The 19,938-nt window shown below is 42.4% G+C and overlaps 1 protein-coding gene and 1 long non-coding RNA gene across 2 annotated transcripts; one reads left to right on the forward strand and one right to left on the reverse strand.

Annotated features, from left to right (window-relative positions):
• Positions 1 to 4: 4 nt before the first annotated feature.
• On the reverse strand, positions 5 to 14,322 carry LOC133924747 (mitogen-activated protein kinase kinase kinase YODA-like). Its single transcript, XM_062370436.1, has 13 exons — positions 14,077 to 14,322; positions 12,115 to 12,907; positions 11,294 to 12,034; positions 10,170 to 10,257; positions 9,999 to 10,061; positions 9,580 to 9,740; positions 9,393 to 9,468; positions 4,871 to 4,930; positions 4,652 to 4,759; positions 3,444 to 3,680; positions 1,920 to 2,011; positions 912 to 1,623; positions 5 to 494 (listed from the first exon to the last, which is right to left on the reverse strand). The coding sequence occupies exons 2-12, from the start codon at positions 12,660 to 12,662 to the stop codon at positions 1,110 to 1,112; spliced, it is 2,688 nt and encodes an 895-aa protein (XP_062226420.1). The 5' UTR covers positions 12,663 to 12,907; positions 14,077 to 14,322; the 3' UTR covers positions 5 to 494; positions 912 to 1,109.
• Positions 14,323 to 16,847: 2,525 nt separating this feature from the next.
• LOC133924748 (uncharacterized) lies at positions 16,848 to 18,864 on the forward strand. Its single transcript, XR_009910847.1, has 2 exons — positions 16,848 to 18,324; positions 18,567 to 18,864. It is a non-coding gene; the product is annotated as an uncharacterized LOC133924748 (long non-coding RNA).
• The last annotated feature ends 1,074 nt before the right edge of the window (positions 18,865 to 19,938 follow it).

A 19,938-nucleotide genomic window follows, 5' to 3' on the forward strand; every position in this document is an offset into this window, starting at 1 on the left:
TGCATTTAAGTAGGGATCAGATTCTTTGTATAAATTTCGAGAGTATCTGGTACATGAATGAGTTGGCTCATTAGTCGAGTACTACTACAAAATACTTTCAGTGTCGAGTCGACATGCAGCACCAGCTTCAACCACGGCTGAGATATGTAACTGTGAAGGAAGAAAAAAGAAAATGGGTCTTCGCAAAAAGAAAAAAAAGAAAAAAGAAAATGGGTACTGATTGCTGAATGGGTCAACTGCTTTTCCTGTGCAAAATCTTGGCTCTTAGTTGAGATTCCTGCTGTACATTGGCATCAGGACGCCAAGAAAAAAAATAGAAAAATAAGTTACATATCGGAGTAAGAGGGGTATACAGGGGGAGAATTACTGCTTTGGGTCTTTCAGTGATTCAGTCTGTGGGAATCTAATATACAGTCCCATCATTTGCCACTTGTTAGCACGCCAGTTGTAGCATGCATCTGCGGGTTGTTCTGCCTGATAGGAATGAACGGAATCTGCTATTCATGGAACAATATTAGCAGTACATATAATCAAAACAACTTCTGTGTCTTCAATAAGTATCATGTTCAATTAGCTAAGGCTGAAATGTGATATTAAAGCAATCAAAGTGACTGCTGCACCAGAGATAGAACCTGTTCACTAAAATTTATGACGAACAGGTGCAAAGCTTCAGGAACCACACATAAAAATATCAGATCATATTTTCTATTCATGCAGTATAAACAATAAAATGATCCAAGGACTCTACAAGCCAAGGACAAAACATTTAGAATCATGCTTCTTTTGACACTACACATGGTTCTAGCAGCTAGCGTTGCAACACTAAAAGCTGCAAGTGATGTAGAACAGTCAGACCTAATGTAATTGAATGCAGATAATAAAACAGCTGTAAATCGGGGCAAGGGGCATACCTTTGACGTCTTGAATTGCGTCAATGACAACAAAGATCCCATCCATTATCAACCATTAGCTTCTAAAGAAATTATCAATCTTTCTAATACTATGATACAATTCCAGACTTCCAGATATTGAATGATCATAGCAGCCAAAACCACCAGTTACCCTAACAAGCTCCAAAAAAATGCCACCCTGCTTTTTACACTCGATAGTTATTTACCATGCTTGAGTCCAAGGTTAGGAGAGCCAGATGTCAGGTCTAGCGAAGGATTTAGCTCCATATGATCCACAAAGGCATGATGAGTAAAACGTTCAGAAGGGGAGAGCCTTTCGCGCAAATCAAAAACATTTCCAAGTCTCTTTCCAAATTGAGGGCTCAGAATGTCAGCTTCAGATACTACCCTTTCTCGAGGTCCCTGTGAGACTTGATGCACCTGAGCGAATTGCCCAAGAATAGGATCTGTATGCCGGCTGGGGAAGGGATCATCTGGGCCTCTTGATGTGATCCCAAATCCCTCGCTGCTGTAGGTTGCATACCTTAGATGGTTAAAAGGAATAGCACCATTACCACCAGATAGGGGTGTGGAAGCGCCTGAAGTAGTTCTGGGGCTCGAAATAGGAGAGGGTGACATTATGCCACTTGTGTGTTGGGGAGACCTTGACTTTAGCAGAGGACTTCCACATGGAGAAACTGGACAGGATATATTGCTCCGTATATGGATATCACTGCACGTTAATAAGGATTAGAGGACAGAAGTGCTCATGCATAAACAGTAACATACAATAACATTCATCAGAAAATCCATTTTGTCAGAAGAAATGAGTCTAGCTATATAAAATTGTAGTAAAGTAGCTGCAGTTTGGTTAGTTATGGAACATTTTTACAACTAATTTAGCTTTATTTTGGATATCTAATATTTTGGTTCTTGATTGCTGCATTACTGACTCCTGCAACAACTGTTTGGACATACTATTGGTGTGTGCATCTCAACTTAATGAGCAGGGTGTGGGATATGTTGTACCTGTGTTTCGAAGATAATTTTACACCCCTTCTCTGGTAAATGGTCTGACCCTCCAAACCCAAGGAGGATGTATTTCTTGTCTGCACAGCCACCTGAAGAGTCAAAAGATGAACAGGCCATGAGAATGCTAAATGAAAGGAAGTAAACTATCCCAACAAATAAATAATCATGAACTCTACATAGGTATATATCAGTTCAGTAGAGCTAAGTTAACAAGGAAAATTTTCTCTGCCCTTGTAAAATCCCCATATCCCTAAAATGCCACTGCGAAATGAACGCCCCTCTGCCCTATATCCACGTTCTACCATGGAAACGACCAGAGAAATGCCAAAAGCCCTGCAAGCATCACTAATCCGAGTTCCAACTATTGCCCCTGTGCTCCACCTCCCATTCCGGTGAGCTATATCGACATCCATTAGGGTCATATCTTGTTCTACCCCTTTATGAACTGATTTCCAATTTAATTTGATTTTAGTGCACTCAGCAAGCCAAGTCGACAGTTTTTCTCCTCCGCCTTTAGTCACGTTCTCCAACGCAATTCCACACTACCGGTGAAACTTGTCAGGTACCAAGGATATGCTCCATCTTTGTCAGAAGCAGCTGTAACTACCACAAGGATATACTCCATCTTTGTCACCACCAATCCTAGAGCGCTGTGCCATTGTTATCAAAATGGGTTCCCCTCGACCAAATGCCATCATTTTCTTGCGGGTGCGGCTTCTTTCTTTGGCTCAAGTCCTCACAACCGCCACCAGACTGTTTCTTCTTGGGCTCCGTACATGTAGCACAGCCAAGCTGCGGTGTCGTGGCCTCTTCTATGAAAATTAGTAGCCCATGTCTCAATATCCACTACGGCGTGATTAATTTTTTCAAGGATTGCCGGCTATCACAGCCCCATGGCCCCTTCTATAAAAATTAATCGCTTCTTGATGCCAAAAACAAAAATAATAATTCAAACACAAACTTCATGTGGGTGTACAATTTGACAACAAGGGACAAGCAAACGGAAAGCATCAGAAGTTCAAAGGACGTATTAATTTTTGTGGTGCGTATGTTTTCAGTTTTCATGGGTGGTTCGGACTTGTAAGCTAACTCCTTTTCTTTTATTAATGAAATGGCAATGCAGCTCTCTTGCGCATTGAGAAAAAAGAAGCGTATATCAGCAACATACTCACTCTATTTCTTTTTATAGGGCATATTAGGAATTGAGAAAGTCTTTCAAAGTATACTTTGACCATTAATTTCTCTTATAATATGTTATCAATTGCTACGAAACCAATATCTTATCAAAATATATGTGAAATACAAATCTATTGATACATTTTTTTACACTAAACATGCGTATAATTTGACTAATTGTTGGTAAAAAATTACGAGGTTTGACTTTTTCGAATTCTAATACACCTTGTATTTTGAAACGGAGGGAGTATGAAATTTGCTGAAGGTAAATGCGTATGTTTTTAGTCGGAGCAGATATGCAATTTTGAGCTGAAGAATCACTTAAGAACAGTATTCAGGTGGTACCTGGGGATTTGGTCGACAAGATATGGCAGCCAAATGTTCCGAAGGATCGGGAACAACAGATTTCTCAAGTGACATTCCTTTTTGTATGAACGGGTGTTGCAAGAGCTCCACTGCTGTCGGACGTTGATATGGGTCACGTTGCAGACACTTTCTAATGAAGTCCTTGCAGTGCTCCGAAAGGTGATCTGGTATTGGTGGAAGTTCCTTGCTGTTTCCAATCTTGAAAACTGCAGCAATCTGTTAACGAATAAAAGGGGAAGCATTCATAAGTTGCTTCCATTTAATGCTTACTTCAGTTCTGATTATAGAAGAAGTCAAACATATCATAGAATTTCAGAAAGTGAGAAATTGGAAAATGTTCATCCAGTGTGGAATTGTGGATGCCGATATAATGGCCCATCCTATCTGTGCTCTCAAAAGAAGGAATAATTTAATTATATAGAAGTCTCACGAATGAGCTCTCTGGCAGTCTTCTAGAATCGGTGCTCCAGAAAGTCAGAAACTGCTAGCTGGTTCTATTTTCGTTGGCTGGTCAGCAGCACTTCTGGAAGGAACCAGCCTAAAGCCGGCATTTTCCTGGTTTTGGTGTCCAAATCCAACAAAACATGAGTGGGAAACGACCCATTATCTTCAGCCCAGATTAAGGTCATTGAAAACTATGTCAATGTGCAAGAGTATGGCTTATTTAACGTAATATACCTATTCACAGAATCACAGTACATACATAGTTCATAGTTTTTCATCTAAAAGGTTGTTTCCAGATCAACTGAGTGCTTGATCGACATGAAGTGCACTAACAATCTGAACAACTCATTCTGAGCCAAATTGGGGAGGACTTCCAGGGCATTATCAAAATCAACAAAAAATGAGGCTTTTATCCTTCAAAACAAACAGTAGGAAGTGGGCAAATCTTAAGCTGATATGGCTCTATTTTTTTCATCAACTCAAGGTATTAATGAAGTTCGAAAGTAAAGATTGTAGATACGCCCAGAAGGAAAGGAAGAACAGAACCAGCTACATCCGAACAAACATGCGACAATAACTTGAGGGGTACTGAACTGATATGGTCAGGCACAACTTGGTGCAGTAGTGCAGTGAATTACTGATGGAGACAGCAGTGGTTAACAACAAATGCAGATTGTTAACTCATACTAGCCATCCGTACTGTAGAACAAATGTAAATTGTATCTTTAACATCTAATACTGACCCCTTCATACTGGCTCCACGGTGGTTTTGAGGTAGCCATCTCCAGGACAGTGCATCCTAAACTCCATATGTCAACCGCAAGGTTGCATCCATTAGAATTTTTTATAACCTGCATTTGTGTTACATGTGAGTTTGATGTCTACAGAAATCTCAGTGAGATAAACATGGAGCTCAAATAAAAATTAAAATAAAATACAAATTCAAAGATTTTCAGCAATACCTCTGGAGCCATCCAGTATGGACTACCCTTAAATGAGAAAGGACAGTGCTGCCCATTGATCTGGGAGGAAAAAAGAATAAAAAAAAGAAGCAGAGGTCACAATTTAACCAAATTAACGAGTAAAAATGTTTTAGGAAAGACCACTTAAGAGTAAAAATTTGTATAATATTTCTCTCTCTTCCAATAAAAACCTCTAACAATAAAAAAGGGGGGGGGGGGGGGGGGAACTTCCAAGCAAACTAACTACTACCTCTTATCCCAAATATAAGTCCGTCTAGGATTGTCCTACGTCAAACCTTTTTAGTTTTGACCATCAATTTCTGAAAAAAGCATATAGATTGACAACATAAGATTGTGTTAAAATACTTTCCTAATATATAACTCTTTATATTTACAACAACAACAATAACAAAGCCTTTCAGTCCCAAACAAGTTAGGGTAGGCTAGAGATGAAACCCATAAGATCTTGCAAATCTAGTCATGGCTCTGGCACGTGGATAGCTAACTTCCACGCACCCCTGTCCATGGCTAGTTCTTTGGTGATATTCCAGTCTTTCAGATCCCTCTTTACAGACTCCTCCCATGTCAAGTTTGGTCTACCTCGACCTCTCTTGACATTATCCGCACGCTTTATTCTTCCGCTATGTACAGGCGCTTCTGAGGGCCTGTGTTGTATATGCCCAAACCATCTCAAACGATGTTGGACAAGCTTCTCTTCAATTGGTGCTACACCAACTCTATCACGTATGTCATCATTCCGAACCCGATCCTTTCTTGTGTGGCCACACATCCATCTCAGCATGCGCATCTCCGCTACACTCAACCGTTGGACATGTTGCCTTTTAGTTGGCCAACATTCTGCGCCATACAACATCGCAGGTCTAATTGCCGTCCTATAGAACCTGCCTTTTAGCTTCTGTGGTACTCTCTTGTCGCAGAGGACGCCGGAATCTTGGCGCCACTTCATCCACCCGGCTTTGATTCGATGGCTCACATCTTCATCGATTTCACCATCCTTCTGCAGCATCGACCCCAAATATCGAAAGGTATCCTTCTGAGGTATCACCTGCCCGTCAAGGCAAACCTCATCCTCCTCGTGCCTAGTAGTACTAAAATCGCACCTCATGTACTCAGTTTTAGTTCTACTAAGCCTAAAACCCTTCGACTCCAAGGTCTGTCTCCACAGCTCCAACTTTCCATTTACCCCCGTCCGACTATCGTCGACTAGCACCACATCATCTGCAAAGAGCATACACCATGGGATATCACCTTGTATATCCCTTGTGACCTCATCCATCACCAAAGCAAAAAAGATAAGGGCTCAAAGCTGACCCTTGGTGCAGTCCTATTCTAATTGGAAAATCATTGGTGTCACCATCGCTTGTCCGAACACTTGTCACAACATTATCGTACATGTTGGCTTAAACTCTCTCCAACACACTACTGCACCTCACGGACAGCACCTCCCCTAGAGCTCAAGCAAGCATTGGACAGCTCTAGCTTGTGGCTATTGCTGGAACACAGCAGCACCCTCTCTGCCCTTGCTGCAAAAAATGGGCAGCACACACACACACAGAAAGGAGACAATGACAAGGTGTTTTGGTGCTGCAAAACTTGGCAGCCTTTTTCAGTTATGTGTATACCTCTATTTAAAGAGTTACAAGAGTAGTGTCCTAAAGGATTTTGCTACTGATCCAGCATGGGGTCAGCCCCTCCCTATCTGCTCAAAGCTTGAGCTACAAGACTAGAGTAGTCAAATTTGCTTTGACTACTCAACCTGGACAGCAGTTCAGATTGCTTCTACCCTAAGCTATCTTTGGTTTCTAGAAGCTAAAGAAAAATATCTAAGTATCAAGACTTATCTGTCAGTACATATCCTTGATAAGGGTAATATACTTTGTTGGGACTTTGTGCTTCTCCAAGGCCCACCACATAACATTCCGCGGTATCTTATCGTAGGCCTTCTCTAAGTCAATGAACACCATATGCAAGTCCTTCTTTTGCTCCCTGTATCTCTCCATAAGTTGTCGTACCAAGAAGATAGCTTCCATGGTCGACCTCCCAGGCATGAAACCAAACTGATTTTTGGTCACGCTTGTCATTCTTCGTAAGCGGTGTTCAATGACTCTCTCCCATAGCTTCATCGTATGGCTCATCAGCTTAATCCCACGGTAATTAGTACAACTTTGAATATCCCCCTTATTCTTGAAGATTGGTACTAATATACTCCGCCTCCATTCTTCGAGCATCTTGTTTGCCCAAAAAATAAAGTTGAAAAGCTTAGTTAGCCATACAATTGCTATGTCTCCAAGGCATCTCCACACCTCAATAGGGATACCATCAGGGCCCATTGCCTTGCCTCCTTTCATCCTTTTTAAAGCCTCCTTGACTTCAAACTCCTGAATCCTTCGTACAAAACGCCTGTTGGCATCATCAAAGGAGTCGTCCAGCTCAATAGAAGAGCTCTCACCTCCTCCATTGAACAGCTGGTCGAAGTACTCTCGCCATCTATTCTTAATCTCATCTTCCTTCACCAGAAGTCGATCTGTCCCATCCTTGATGCATTTGACTTGGTCGACATCCCTCGTCTTCCTCTCACGGATCTTAGCCATCTTATAGATGTCCCTTTCCCCTTCCTTCGTGTTTAACCGCTGGTAGAGGTCCTCATACGCCCGACCTCTTGCTTCACTCACTGCTCGCTTTGCGGTCTTCTTCGCCACCTTGTACTTCTCTACGTTGTCAACACTCCTGTCCAAGTGTAGGCGTTTGAAACATTCTTTCTTCTCCTTGATAGCCTTCTGGACATCCTCGTTCCACCACCAGGTATCTTTCGCTTCGCTTCTACTTCCCCTCGTCACCCCAAACTCCTCGGAAGCCACCTTCCGAATGCAAGTCGCCATCTTTATCCACATATTGTTTGCATCACCTCCTTCCTCCCAAGAGTCCTCCTTAATTACCCTCTCCTTGAAAGCTTGAGCCGCTTCCCCCCTGAGCTTCCACCACTTCGTTCTAGCGACTTTAGCGCGCTTATCCCGCTGGACACGTATCCGAAAGCGGAAGTCAGCCACCAAAAGCTTATGTTGAGGGACAACACTCTCTCCAGATATCACCTTACAATCTAGGCAAGCACGCCTGTCTTCTCTTCTCGAGAGGACGAAATCGATCTGGCTAGAGTGTTGGCCACTACTAAAGGTCACTAGATGGGATTCCCTTTTTTTAAAGAGGGTGTTAGCTACGATCATGTCGTAGGCTAGAGCAAAGCTTAAGACATCCTCTCCTTCTTGATTCCTGCTTCCATACCCAAAGCCCCCATGCACCCCCTCGAAACCTGTGTTAGATGTACCCACGTGGCCATTGAGGTCTCCTCCTATGAAGAGCTTCTCGCCAATAGGTACACTCCTAACCATGTCCTCCAGGCCTTCCCAGAACTCTCTCTTGGTGCTCTCATTGTGGCCTACTTGAGGGGCATACGCGTTGATAACATTGAGAACTAAGTCCCCAACGACCAGCTTGACCAGGATAATCCGGTCCACTTGCCTCTTGACGTCTACCACTCCATACTTGAGGCTCTTGTCGATCAAGATGAAATAATATATTTTTATAGATATTACAAGTCATAGTGTCATATTGGAGACCGTGTTGATGTCCTAATGGACTTATATTTGGGATCAGAGGGAGTACTTTTTTCAGCAATTTTTCATCTTATATCAAAAAAACTCCCCCTCACAAATTCCAATCCCTCGCCCCTTGTTGTCCTCTCCACATCCTCCTACTCTACCAGATTGTCACCACTACACGAGGTTGTAGCAGCACCAACATCACCCTATATGTCTCTCATGAGGCCCCTATCCTGGTCCAAGTGGTGGAGCGGTGCGATGTCAGGCTGAGGTGTAATTGCAGGACAGGAACGGTGCCAGAGGTACACTTATACCGCAGTGGAGCTCTGATGGGCTAACAGTGGCACCTAGTGAGCAGTGTAGGCAATAACAAGAATGGAGCATGATGAGCACCAGGAAGGAGCTCGTCGTTCTGCGACAGGGAGAAGGGTGTGGTATAAGCCAAGCACGTTGAGTGGGGCTTGATGTTACGGTGATAAAATGATATCTTTTATCTGTAGCAGAGCACAAGCATTAAGCTAGTATTACACTAGAAAGTGGTTGTCAAAGTTGGGTTTCGGAGATCATTTCAATGTCCAAAATGTTATTTAATCATGACTAGAGGTAAAAATGAATAGCCACAGAGGATTAGAACACCCTTAACATCAGTGGTAAGAGCAGTATGCTTGCAGCACCAGAACCACTGATCAGTGCAGAGGTGCCGTTAACGGCAGAAAACATGACTTTCATATGGCTATATATTTTCGAAGAGGTTGATCTATTTCAGTTGGTCATAACTTTCAGGTACAGATGCAGAACACAGAAAGGAACAATAAATGAAAGGATGGCACATCCATTTTTCTCCTTGCAAAAATGTCAGCTTTAATAACTTACTTTTAACAAAGTAAAATGGCTCGGAAACTTACATGTTTTGCCATTCCAAAGTCTGCAAGCTTAACACGACCACTAGGATCTACCAGTATGTTTGCACCTTTGATGTCCCTGCAAATTGGGTAGAACAGACATAAAAGCAAGGGTTAAAAATACCGACAGTGACCAATACCTGCAGCCCAAAAATTACAACCAAAGCAAACTGAATTTCTGAAATGCTACCTATGGACCGTATTCTTGCCATGCAAATAAGCTAAGCCTGAAAGTATCTGCTGAGTGTAGCTGCGTATTGCTGGTTCACCAAACTGTCCATACTCTTGTAGAAGTTTATGGATGGATCCACCAGACACATACTCCAAGTATATGTAAAGCTTATCATCAACCTGTTTTTGGACATGCATAATATATAAATTCAAGCCTAAAATTGAAAGCAGTGCATAAATAGCCCTTTTTAATGAAATTTGATGGTCCAATAGCCCATCACGAATTTTCTTACCACCCTTGCTGAAGGGATAAGAGTACATAACTAAGACTAAATTATAGACAGAATGTTATGAAATTACAGGAACAGTAGTAAAGTTATAGGGAAGTAAACGAAACCAAGTGTAAGAAAATAATAATTTGGAGGAAACAGCTTATACCGTTTCTGATCCATAGTATTGTACAATATTTGGATGTCGAAAGCAACTCAAGAGTAATATTTCCTGTTAAACGGAAAGAAAAACTGATGAAAGAAGGTAAAATAATAAACACAACAACATATAAACTAAAATTTTCTGAATTGTCAATGAGGAAGAATTGAAAAACCATACCTGCCCCAATTGCTTTGCACTCTCCTTTGATTTAGGATCATCCAAGAATAGGGTAACCTCTTTCATTGCACACATTTCACCACTATCACTGATATAGATGATAGAATCAAAATAAGTCAAACAAAACAATTGTGACAAAAACTAAGGCATGATTTGGAAACACTCAGGCCGACATCATATTATATCATTGGAACCAGGGAAACTATCTGATTGTTCAAAACAAGGTTCAATAATTCAAAGAGATCAACTTATCTTGGCCTTATCTGTAACATAAGGTCTTCTTTCACACAACAATATGACAGATACTTTTGAATGGCCTATGATGCGGAATTTTACCATCCACAAGTTGTCAATACCATTTGCTCCTCTGAAAATGGTCATCTCTCATTGCCAAGGATGTTGATCAATTGCCAACAATTATGCGTAATGGGCAACGTTATGGTTCCGAATGGTTTCTATTCACTACCCCATCTGTTTTTTTTATTTGATGCACAAACTTGTTAACAAAATGTAGCCCCTCCTAGATTTGTCGGTACTGCTAGTTGTTACCTCGGTAAATTTGTTCGCACAATGAATGGAACGTACAATATGACCACCCCCTCTTAATCTTAGTGACCGAGGAACAAGAGATTTGAGTCTTGTAAAATGTAGCATATACTAAATGAGGTAGCAGCACCCTAGAAAGATGTAGCTATGCCCCTTCTCAAAATCCTATAATATCAAATAAAAAAATAACTCCTTCCATTCCTAAAACATCAAACTGAAAATAATGTAGGGGTAGTTTTTAGCTCTTCAAGGGAAAACAGTGCATAAACCACAATTAAGAGATACATGAATATCCTATCTATCTAGTCTAAAATGTTTTTTTTTAAAAAAATAGTTAGCAAATAGATAAAGCTTTTCACAGACCAAATATTGATATAGCACTGAAATTACACAAACAGAACATGAGCATTTTAGCCAACATTAAACTTCATACGAAGGAATAAGAGAGCAGTAAAATAATTAGAATAGAGCAAATGTGTCTTACGCAAAGATCCTACAAAAGCTATAAAGATGTCTAAAATACAATTACCGAAAGTCAAACTGCACATTCAAAGTTCCATATGTAGGAAAACACATACCTGTTGAAGCCAGCATATACATGCCCAAATGTCCCGCGACCAAGCAGCTTGCCCTTCTTCCATCGTGCGGCAGGACTTGGTGGAATCTCTGTTCTGCCAGGGCTCCGAGGTACTGAAATAGGGCTAGTTGGCGTGGAGTTGTTTGGAAAAAATGAACTGTTAGAGATGCTCAATGGTGGAAGGGGCAATTTGTGGGTTTGCTTCTTCTTCCCATCATCAAGTCGTCTTGTTGGAGATTCCGGTGCCATTCCTCCAGACCTTGGATGCAATGGAGAAACACTTCCACTATGCACCCTAGAACTAGGACCAGTACTCGTCATTCTTGGGCTAGGAATTGGCGAACACTCTGGACTACCCCTGCTGGGCTGCCAAAAAAACTGGGCTAGCATATCGCCACCAACTGAATTATGCCCAGATGTTTGCCCTGAACCCGGACTGGAACATTGACCAGATCCAAGGAAAGTTACATCTGTATGAGGCTTAACTGCCCAAAAGGCTGAAGTCGGAATATGATCAGGACATATTCTTCTAGGACTTCTAGAAGGACTTGACATCGAGCTATTGGGAGCACTCTCAAAAACTACTGGCTGGAGATTTTGTAAGTTTGGTTGGTAGCTGTCAGCTGCAGTGCTTCTTGGTGATGTGGACAGTGTATGGTTACCGAGGAATGCATTAGCTGGCTTTGGCATTTCCTTCGTGGTCTTCATAGTAATGGTGCCAGGGCGCTCTTTGCAAGCATTACTTCAGAAAGAGAAGAAAGATATATGAGAGCGTGTTTGAATGAAGAAGCACATAAATAATACATGGCCTGAGGAGCATACCTTGACTTGCTCTTCAAAGCAACCTTTGTTGCATTTTCAGCATCATTTCCAACAGGGCTCTGAAGCTGAGAATCTCCATGGTCATCACTATCAGCAGAACAGTTGCTAGAGACAGAAGCATTTACTATTTCTGAAGCAAGCTCACTGTTTCCAGGCCTTCTGTGCAGCCGACTGGGTTTAGGAAGTGGCAGAAGCAGTGGTGGTTTGCCACGCTTTTCCAATATGGGCTTTGACTCAATGACATCAGAAACTGTGCACGTTACTCGAGGACGTACTCCAGGAATAGGAAGTGGCTGGGCATGTGGCCTATCAGCCGAAAAACTTTGGCAGCGAGAAACTTCTTTTGACGGTGAAGTTGGGCGTGACACTGTGGTAGATTGGCAGACTTTCTCAACAGCTGTATTATTGCCACGTCTACAATTCCGCTTCGATTTTGTGCTTCCCTTTTGTTCATTTGGACTTATCAAACGATGAAATGTATCAATGATGTTTTCTTTGGTGGTTTTCTTAACATCTTTTGATGATGACTTACCCCACCATGGCGGCATATTGAATATGAAAGAATTTGTGGTGTATCTAACCAGCTAAGTACTTGCCAGAATGTTGTCCAAACTGATCAATTATCATATTCTGGCAATTAGATGGAGAGCATATGCATGGAACTTTCTTGTGACCTCATACAGTACCATCAATTTCTACAATGTGCTGGCAATGAACAGTACAGAAGCAGTCCAATCAATGAAAAACAGGGATGAATCAAGAGTTTCAGCTAGCACCTTCTTGACCTCAAAGGCTGAAATACATAAACAGATATCATTAAAACCAGAAAATGTCGATTAAGCATTAACTATGTGCCATTGGCAATTTCTTAGAACAAGTAAACGAAAAAAACCAGATTCATATAAATACAAACAATAATCAGTAGAAGTGCCAGGATGAAACATGATTTATTTCTTCCAGTTCCAGTTCCAGTTTCTGTTTTCTGTGATTCAACATTATAACCAGGTTTAACATAACATGTATTTTACTATTTTATGATGCTTCTTTTGACACAATCTTTACCAGGAAAAACAACCATTACATGCTTGTCGAAAATGCACCAAGAGTATATGAACTATGAAGCATGTTGGATTACTTTCCCACACTGGATACTTGTTCCAGCCAAAAAATTACAAACATTTTTTTTGGCATAATGGCACCTCACAGTGAAAGTGTTGAACGTAACAAGTATATTTTGATTGAACAAAAGCAAATAATAGTACAATATAAGAAAAATCATGTTTCTACGACGTCACAAACTCACAATTGATGGGCTCATGGCTCCTGAGAATCGAAACGTACCCCAACAGAAATAATCTGTAGTGCATGTTTAAGGGTTTATTTACTATGTGGCATTACACCTAGCGAAGTTCCCTGAATACACCGCTTAACTTATAGGTGTGCAGCAGTAACATGGTAGTAAATAAAAAATTCATCGCACCTGACAGAACTGCCCACTCTATAGTGTTGCCAAATTTACGCCAAACAAAAACTCTACTTAGCAGCTTAGCGCAACTGAGTTGCTAAAATTACAATCCGGCAAAAGAATCTAGGGAGCTAAGGGTCAACCTACTCTACAATTAAGTTCGAACCTCAGCAGGCACCACTGACGGCTCGCGCACTCAGAAAGGAAATTTCATCAGCAAGCTGCACCAGACTATCCGTTATCGCCCAAGCTAACTCGCGCCCCGAACTGAAACTACACCAAACACGATACGCACTATCTCGCAAGCAAGCGAACCCGCGCAGATCTCAGGACAAACCGCGCGCTCCAGATCCACCGGGTTCCCCGTCCCCGCGAAATTACTACCCCAAACCAGCGCAAGCAGCAGAAGCAGCAGCATCTAGCGGCAGCAGGCTAGCTAGCAGCGGGCCAGACGAAGCAATTGTTGCAGAGCGACAGGAGGGGAGGGGGGAGCTTACCGGATCGCCACGGCGGCGAGATCCGACCGCCGGAGCAGAAGCCGGAGGGAATCCGGAGGCCGTGCTGCGGGCCTGGGGCAGCAAAAGGAGCGGAGCGGAGCCGAAACTGAGACGCAGAAAAGGACGGGAGCGGAAAAAAAAATGGAAAGAAAGGAAGCGTAGGGGAACGCGTGCGCTTTTGTTTGCTCGCTTTGCGAGAGGAGGAGCGCAAGGTGTGCGCGCTAGCCGGAGGGGAGAAAGGAAGCGACGGCGGTGTCTGGATCTTCTGCGACTCGGAGACCCTGCGGCCGGCGCCGTTGGGCTGCTCTGCTCTTGCTCGGGTGCTGATGTTTACACCACGCACGCATTAGGGAGTGCAGAGGATCCGAGGGTTCGGGGGATTTGTTCCTTTTCGGAGAAGTTACGAGGATTTATTCCGCGTAATGATACTGTAGCTTGTACAGAGGCGTGAGAGCAACGGTTCTTTTTTTAAAAAGTTGGCTAGCTTGTGTGCATGTCCCATCTTTGTTTTATTTTGGTTATGGTATTAGTGTCTGTTTGGTAGAGTTTATTTTATCTAAATTTTTTTTTTATAGAGAATGATGTTTTGGAGGAAATGATTCTATGACTGAAAATAATTCTCTAAAATAAAATATGTGGAGGAAATGATTTTGTGCGAAAATTAAATCAGGGATAGCTGCTTTTTCAGCTCCTTAGCTTCTAGTACATTTCAGATAATCACTCTCACGGATTTCACTTATGAAGTTAAAAACTGAAAGCTACTATTTGACAGAGATCTTCTGATTTCAATCGAAAAGCTGCTTTAGAAACTCTGTCAAACATATCCTTAGATCGACCACAATGTTTATAATCCAAGTAGATAATAAGCTGGGGTTGTATATCACCAGGCATTAATTGTTATAATTGGCATAATCTATATTACTAAAAGAAGGTTTTAAAGTGAGACTCACATCATAATAGAAATTTATAGCATACATCATTTTCTTCCACTTCTGTTGTCTCCTCCTATGATATTATTTTATTGCTTATGGTCTGTTAATAGCATTACTGCCGGTAGCAAGATGTTGTTACACCATCTTACCTTAGAGTATCGGCAATAGAAACCAACCGGATTGTAAGATGTACTTGCACTGCTAATATAAATAGTACCATTGGGAAGTTGGTAGTACCAAAAGATTTCCATGCCACACCTGAACATCGAATCAGGATGCCTAAATGCCATTTGGTGAAGACGTCGTAGAGCTCGGTCAGGGAAGCAGCCATCGGGAAGCTAACTGTCGCATGGTTAGGGAGGGCCACCGCTGGTTGCCGTGAACTCGTGAGCTCGCCACCTCAGGTTAGCTACTAGCATCATGATGTCACACGCTGCACACTTAACTGTTCACAAGCGGGCCACACGAGCTCTCCTCCACGATGCTGCATCTCTTCCTACCGTGGTTCACATCTCGACCTTAGAGCTCACCAGGCCACCTTTTCCGGTGCACGAGTGACCAGATCTACACGGTCACACTAAATCAGCCTCAGCTCCGGCGATGCTACGACCAAGGATGGCTGGATCCAATTGTGTCAATGCAAGGTCCTGGGCAACTTCAGCAACGAGTTTGTCTTCGATCTTGAGCTTGGTGTAATGGAGCACGAGGAGCGGCTTTTGTACGCATATGGCAGAGAGGAGGATAAATTGGGCAGCATCAAGACCGCGATTGGTCTGGGAGCACGGAGTAGACATCAGAGAAGACCACACACATCAGGGAAATATCCACGATCAGATCCTCAGGGGAGATGTAGCTGCAGATGTCGCTCTAGGAATGCACGAAGGCGAGCACACCATGGCCTCCATGAAAGACCTTCGGACGACCAAGTGGCCAGATCCGATAATGGGCTAGAGAAGAGAGAGAGGTGACAATGAGAATGACATGTCGGGTCCACTTGTCAGTATCCTGCAAGAGATAGTGGTAAGTTGGGCATTATGAATGAAATTTAACGAAAAAATCTAACAGTATTGGTAGTAATCTATATCCCTATATAATATATCAGTTCAATTCTTTCTTATATCCATACAACATTTTGCCCCACACAGATGACATTTTCTTCATCCACTTCAATCTGTACACGTAAGAATCCTGTTTCCTCAAAATAAAGTGCTCATACCTCTTCTCGTATAGCTTCATCAAATCCAATGACTCAAAACACTCAGTTCATTCAACACTCATGGGCCCATGATGTTTTGCCTCTTCTCCGAGTCTCGAACGCGTTGCTCCTCTCCCAACTCTTGAACGTGATGCCTCCGCTCCTCACCTTCATCCAGGCTAGGATCGCTTGTGTCTCTCCTATGGCCTCCACCTCCCAACTCGAGCAGAGCCCGTCTTAGATGGACGGTGAAAGGCGCGCGCAGTACGGGAGAGATGGCTTCAGAGGACGTGGTGAGGAAGAGCAGGGGCGACACGGTCGTCACCACCACTGTGAGAGCTTGTTTGGTAGAGCTCTTTCTGATTCAAATTCTCTGCGGAGAGTGATTATCTGAGAAAGTGATTCTGTGACTGAAAGTGATTCTCTAATGATTCTCTAGAAATAACTATATGAAGAAAGTGATTCTATGCGAGAAGTGAATTAGGAGAAACATTTTTTTAACTTTTCAACTTCTAGTTTATTTTAAATGACCACTCCCACAGATTCTACTTTAAAAAACTAAAAGCCAAAACTATTATTTAATGTAGCTCTCTTAATTTCAATAAAAAACTGTTTCGAGTGCTCTGTTAAACAAACCGACCGTCGCGAGGGGATAAGGGGATAAGGGGCCCGTCCAAGTGGTCCTCACCATCTACAAGTCGCTCGTCGCCGACCGCATCGCCGGTGGAGTGTGAGTCCGCGGGCCACACTCTCCGCCACCGGCCACCTCCTCTCCGCCACTACTGGCTAGCGTGATGCTGGAACGGCCGGAGAAGCTGCACGACAGGCGCGGATAATGCCAACATAGAGCGGAGAGGCGGTGCTTCGGGCAGATCTGGAGGGTGAGGGCCGGTGGAGGAGCGACAGACTGGTGGGATCTCGACAGACCGTCGCCGCCACGACCCCCGAGCCTCTCAAATCCTCACAGCCGCCATGCCCCCGGGCCTCGCCATGCCCTCGTCGCAACCACGCCCCATGCCCTCAAATCCGAGCCCATCCGTGCCCTAGACGCCAACGCCGAGTGCCTCGCCGCAACTACCTCCGAGTATTTATCTATCTGGGAACGCAACCGCACCCGACCTCGCGTCACCCACTTCAACCATGCAAGTTCCCTCTGAGCCCAGGTGCATCCGATTCCCGACGCTCTCCCCTCCCCGCCGCCATAGGCCTCACGTTATCATCCCCGTCGAGCTCCACCGGATCGACCTCCTCACGACCGTGCTCCAGAGATGGAGGTCCCCAGTTCGGTCCACGAGGCACTCGTGCTGCACTGCTACCCACCGATGGACTCCCTGACGACTTTGACTCAGCACCGTCAGGTCCTTCGAGAACCAGGTCTGCCCGTCCGACTCCCATGAATTCGCCGATAAGCTTTCACTGCTAAGCTTTCACCGAACAGCCTAGCTACCGAAGTCTCAGTTTTTCATCTGCACATTGGATGTCGGCACCGTTGTAGAATGGTCGGCCGCTATCTTCTCTGAGTTCGTCTATTTCTAACTCTCCATCGGGGCTACATTGTCCATCTCTACCAGCCTGCAATTAAGGTTATGTGATTTATGTGCTTATCACGTGCTTCTTCTTACCCAACTGCAATCCGCAGGTTCTAAATTCTTGCTTCCATATATATAGTTTTGTGGCTGGAGAAGAAAGTAGTGAATGCAATTTGGGGGCAACGAGGGATTATGCAAAAAAGAAATTGAAGATTTGTACCTACTCCATTAGTTCGTTGCAATACAACTATTGATCACTACATTAAAGATTAGAGCGTCACCTGAAACCAAAATTTAGCTGTTCATCTTATTTGGAGCTGGCTCGTTACTCTTGAATGTAGAGATGGTTGTTGACTAGAATATTATTTGGAGCTGTCTCGCAGATTCACCTTCGACATTTTTCCTGACTAGATTCTACCATGCTGCAGCCTGTAGGCTGTGAAGCAGGCCTCATTGCTGAAGCTGAAGACAGTACATTGGATTACTACCGTCTCAATTTTTCCCTAGCTCTAATTAATCTTTTACAGGAGTAGCATGGAGACAATGCGCATGTTCAAGGTACTTGCAACCTAATGACTGATTTTGGGCAGAGGTAATGCACATCCAATATTTCATCGAGCAGTCTATTCCAAACTTTACATGAAAAATATTCTATATAGTTCTTTGAGATAGTTTTTCCTTCTATCAAGTAGTCATTCCATTATTCGAGCTACTCGCATTATTGAGCAAAATGCATTTGTTCAGTACATTTTTTTTTGTGCGAAATGAATCTTTCTTTTTTTTAAGAAAAAAACTCCTGATACAAACGAGAATCCTTATTTTCCTGTATTTCAGATGATAGAGAGATCGTCTCCTTATCAATAGGTGGTGTCCTCATTCTTCTGCTATCCTTCACAGTCAGCTCTTGCGACGCAGTTCATTTACAATTGGCGTACTGTTTGACCTGGTCATTGTTAGATTCTAATACAACTCATTCTAATCTAGTTTTATTTGAATTTAAATCTTGTGAAACCAGAAAACTATAATAAGGCAACTTGTTGCAATAACCGTTAGAAAAATGGTTACTTGGTGATGTATCCCGAAATAAGTAGATTAGCTGGTTACGTGAATGAAAATATCGAGGTTTGATCTTTGTGTCTTTTTAATCGAGCTCATTGAGTCCATAAGTGTTGTAGAGGTCGGGATTTCTCCGCCGCAACTTATCGAGTACTGCAAAATTTTAGGCTCTTTTTTCATACTATTTTAACAATAGAGCATGTATGGCCAACCAACACCTTCAAAGTATGAATAGGTGGTCAAAAAATTTCTATGTTGGTGTCACTGGTGAATAAACATTTTATATGTTTATGTTTTTAGTATACTGTTTTCCTTCGATGATTTAGTAGACAAATTGGGTTGTAGAACATAAATGTTATATGATGTAAGATAGTCGTTGTAGCTCTGTGTGTCAACTCAGTCAACTATATTAGCTTATGAAATTTTTTGGCACATGTCATAATGCATGGGTAGAAAACTAATAATTATAAATGTACCTACTCAATACAAATGCAACAATAAAATTTGTTGGATTTCAGCAGTAGAATGTTATTCTGGCTACAAGATGAACAATGATATTAATGTTTTTTTTACAGTGATCCGTAATAATACAGGTACAGGATGGAAATATGCTGAGAACTAAGTTCTTGACAGATAAGTTGAAGTACAATAAGAATGAATTTAAAGACAATATTTATGAAGTTATATAAGAATTTCTTAAGCGTATTAGGATTTAGTTGGTTTCGGAAGATACAAAAGTTACGATATTATTTTACATATGTGACTATATATTAATAATATAATAACTCTGTATCACTTTTTTTAATCTTAAATCTATCTTATACTATACTTGATTACCAAAATATATATCGTCTTTTGTTGTTTTATTTGCATTACCAAATATCGTCGTAGCATTAGCATGGGTATTATACTTAGTGACAAATAAGTAAGGTCAGATCCGATGGCATAAACCGGATAAGCTTATTTGTGATAGCAAATCCCGGATTAGAAGTATTTGTAGTGGCAAATAAAAAAAATCCCTATGTAAAAGGGTCGGTGTTCATCGGCATTTCATAAGGGTCAACGTCCACCAGCTTTCCGCGAGCCAGTATTCGTTGGAGCTGCAGGCATAGCATGCATCTCCTCACCAGAGAAAACGGTGCAACCAACA

This window comes from Phragmites australis, chromosome 7 (genome assembly GCF_958298935.1).
Source record: "Phragmites australis chromosome 7, lpPhrAust1.1, whole genome shotgun sequence".
NCBI classification, from domain to species: Eukaryota; Viridiplantae; Streptophyta; class Magnoliopsida; order Poales; family Poaceae; genus Phragmites; species Phragmites australis.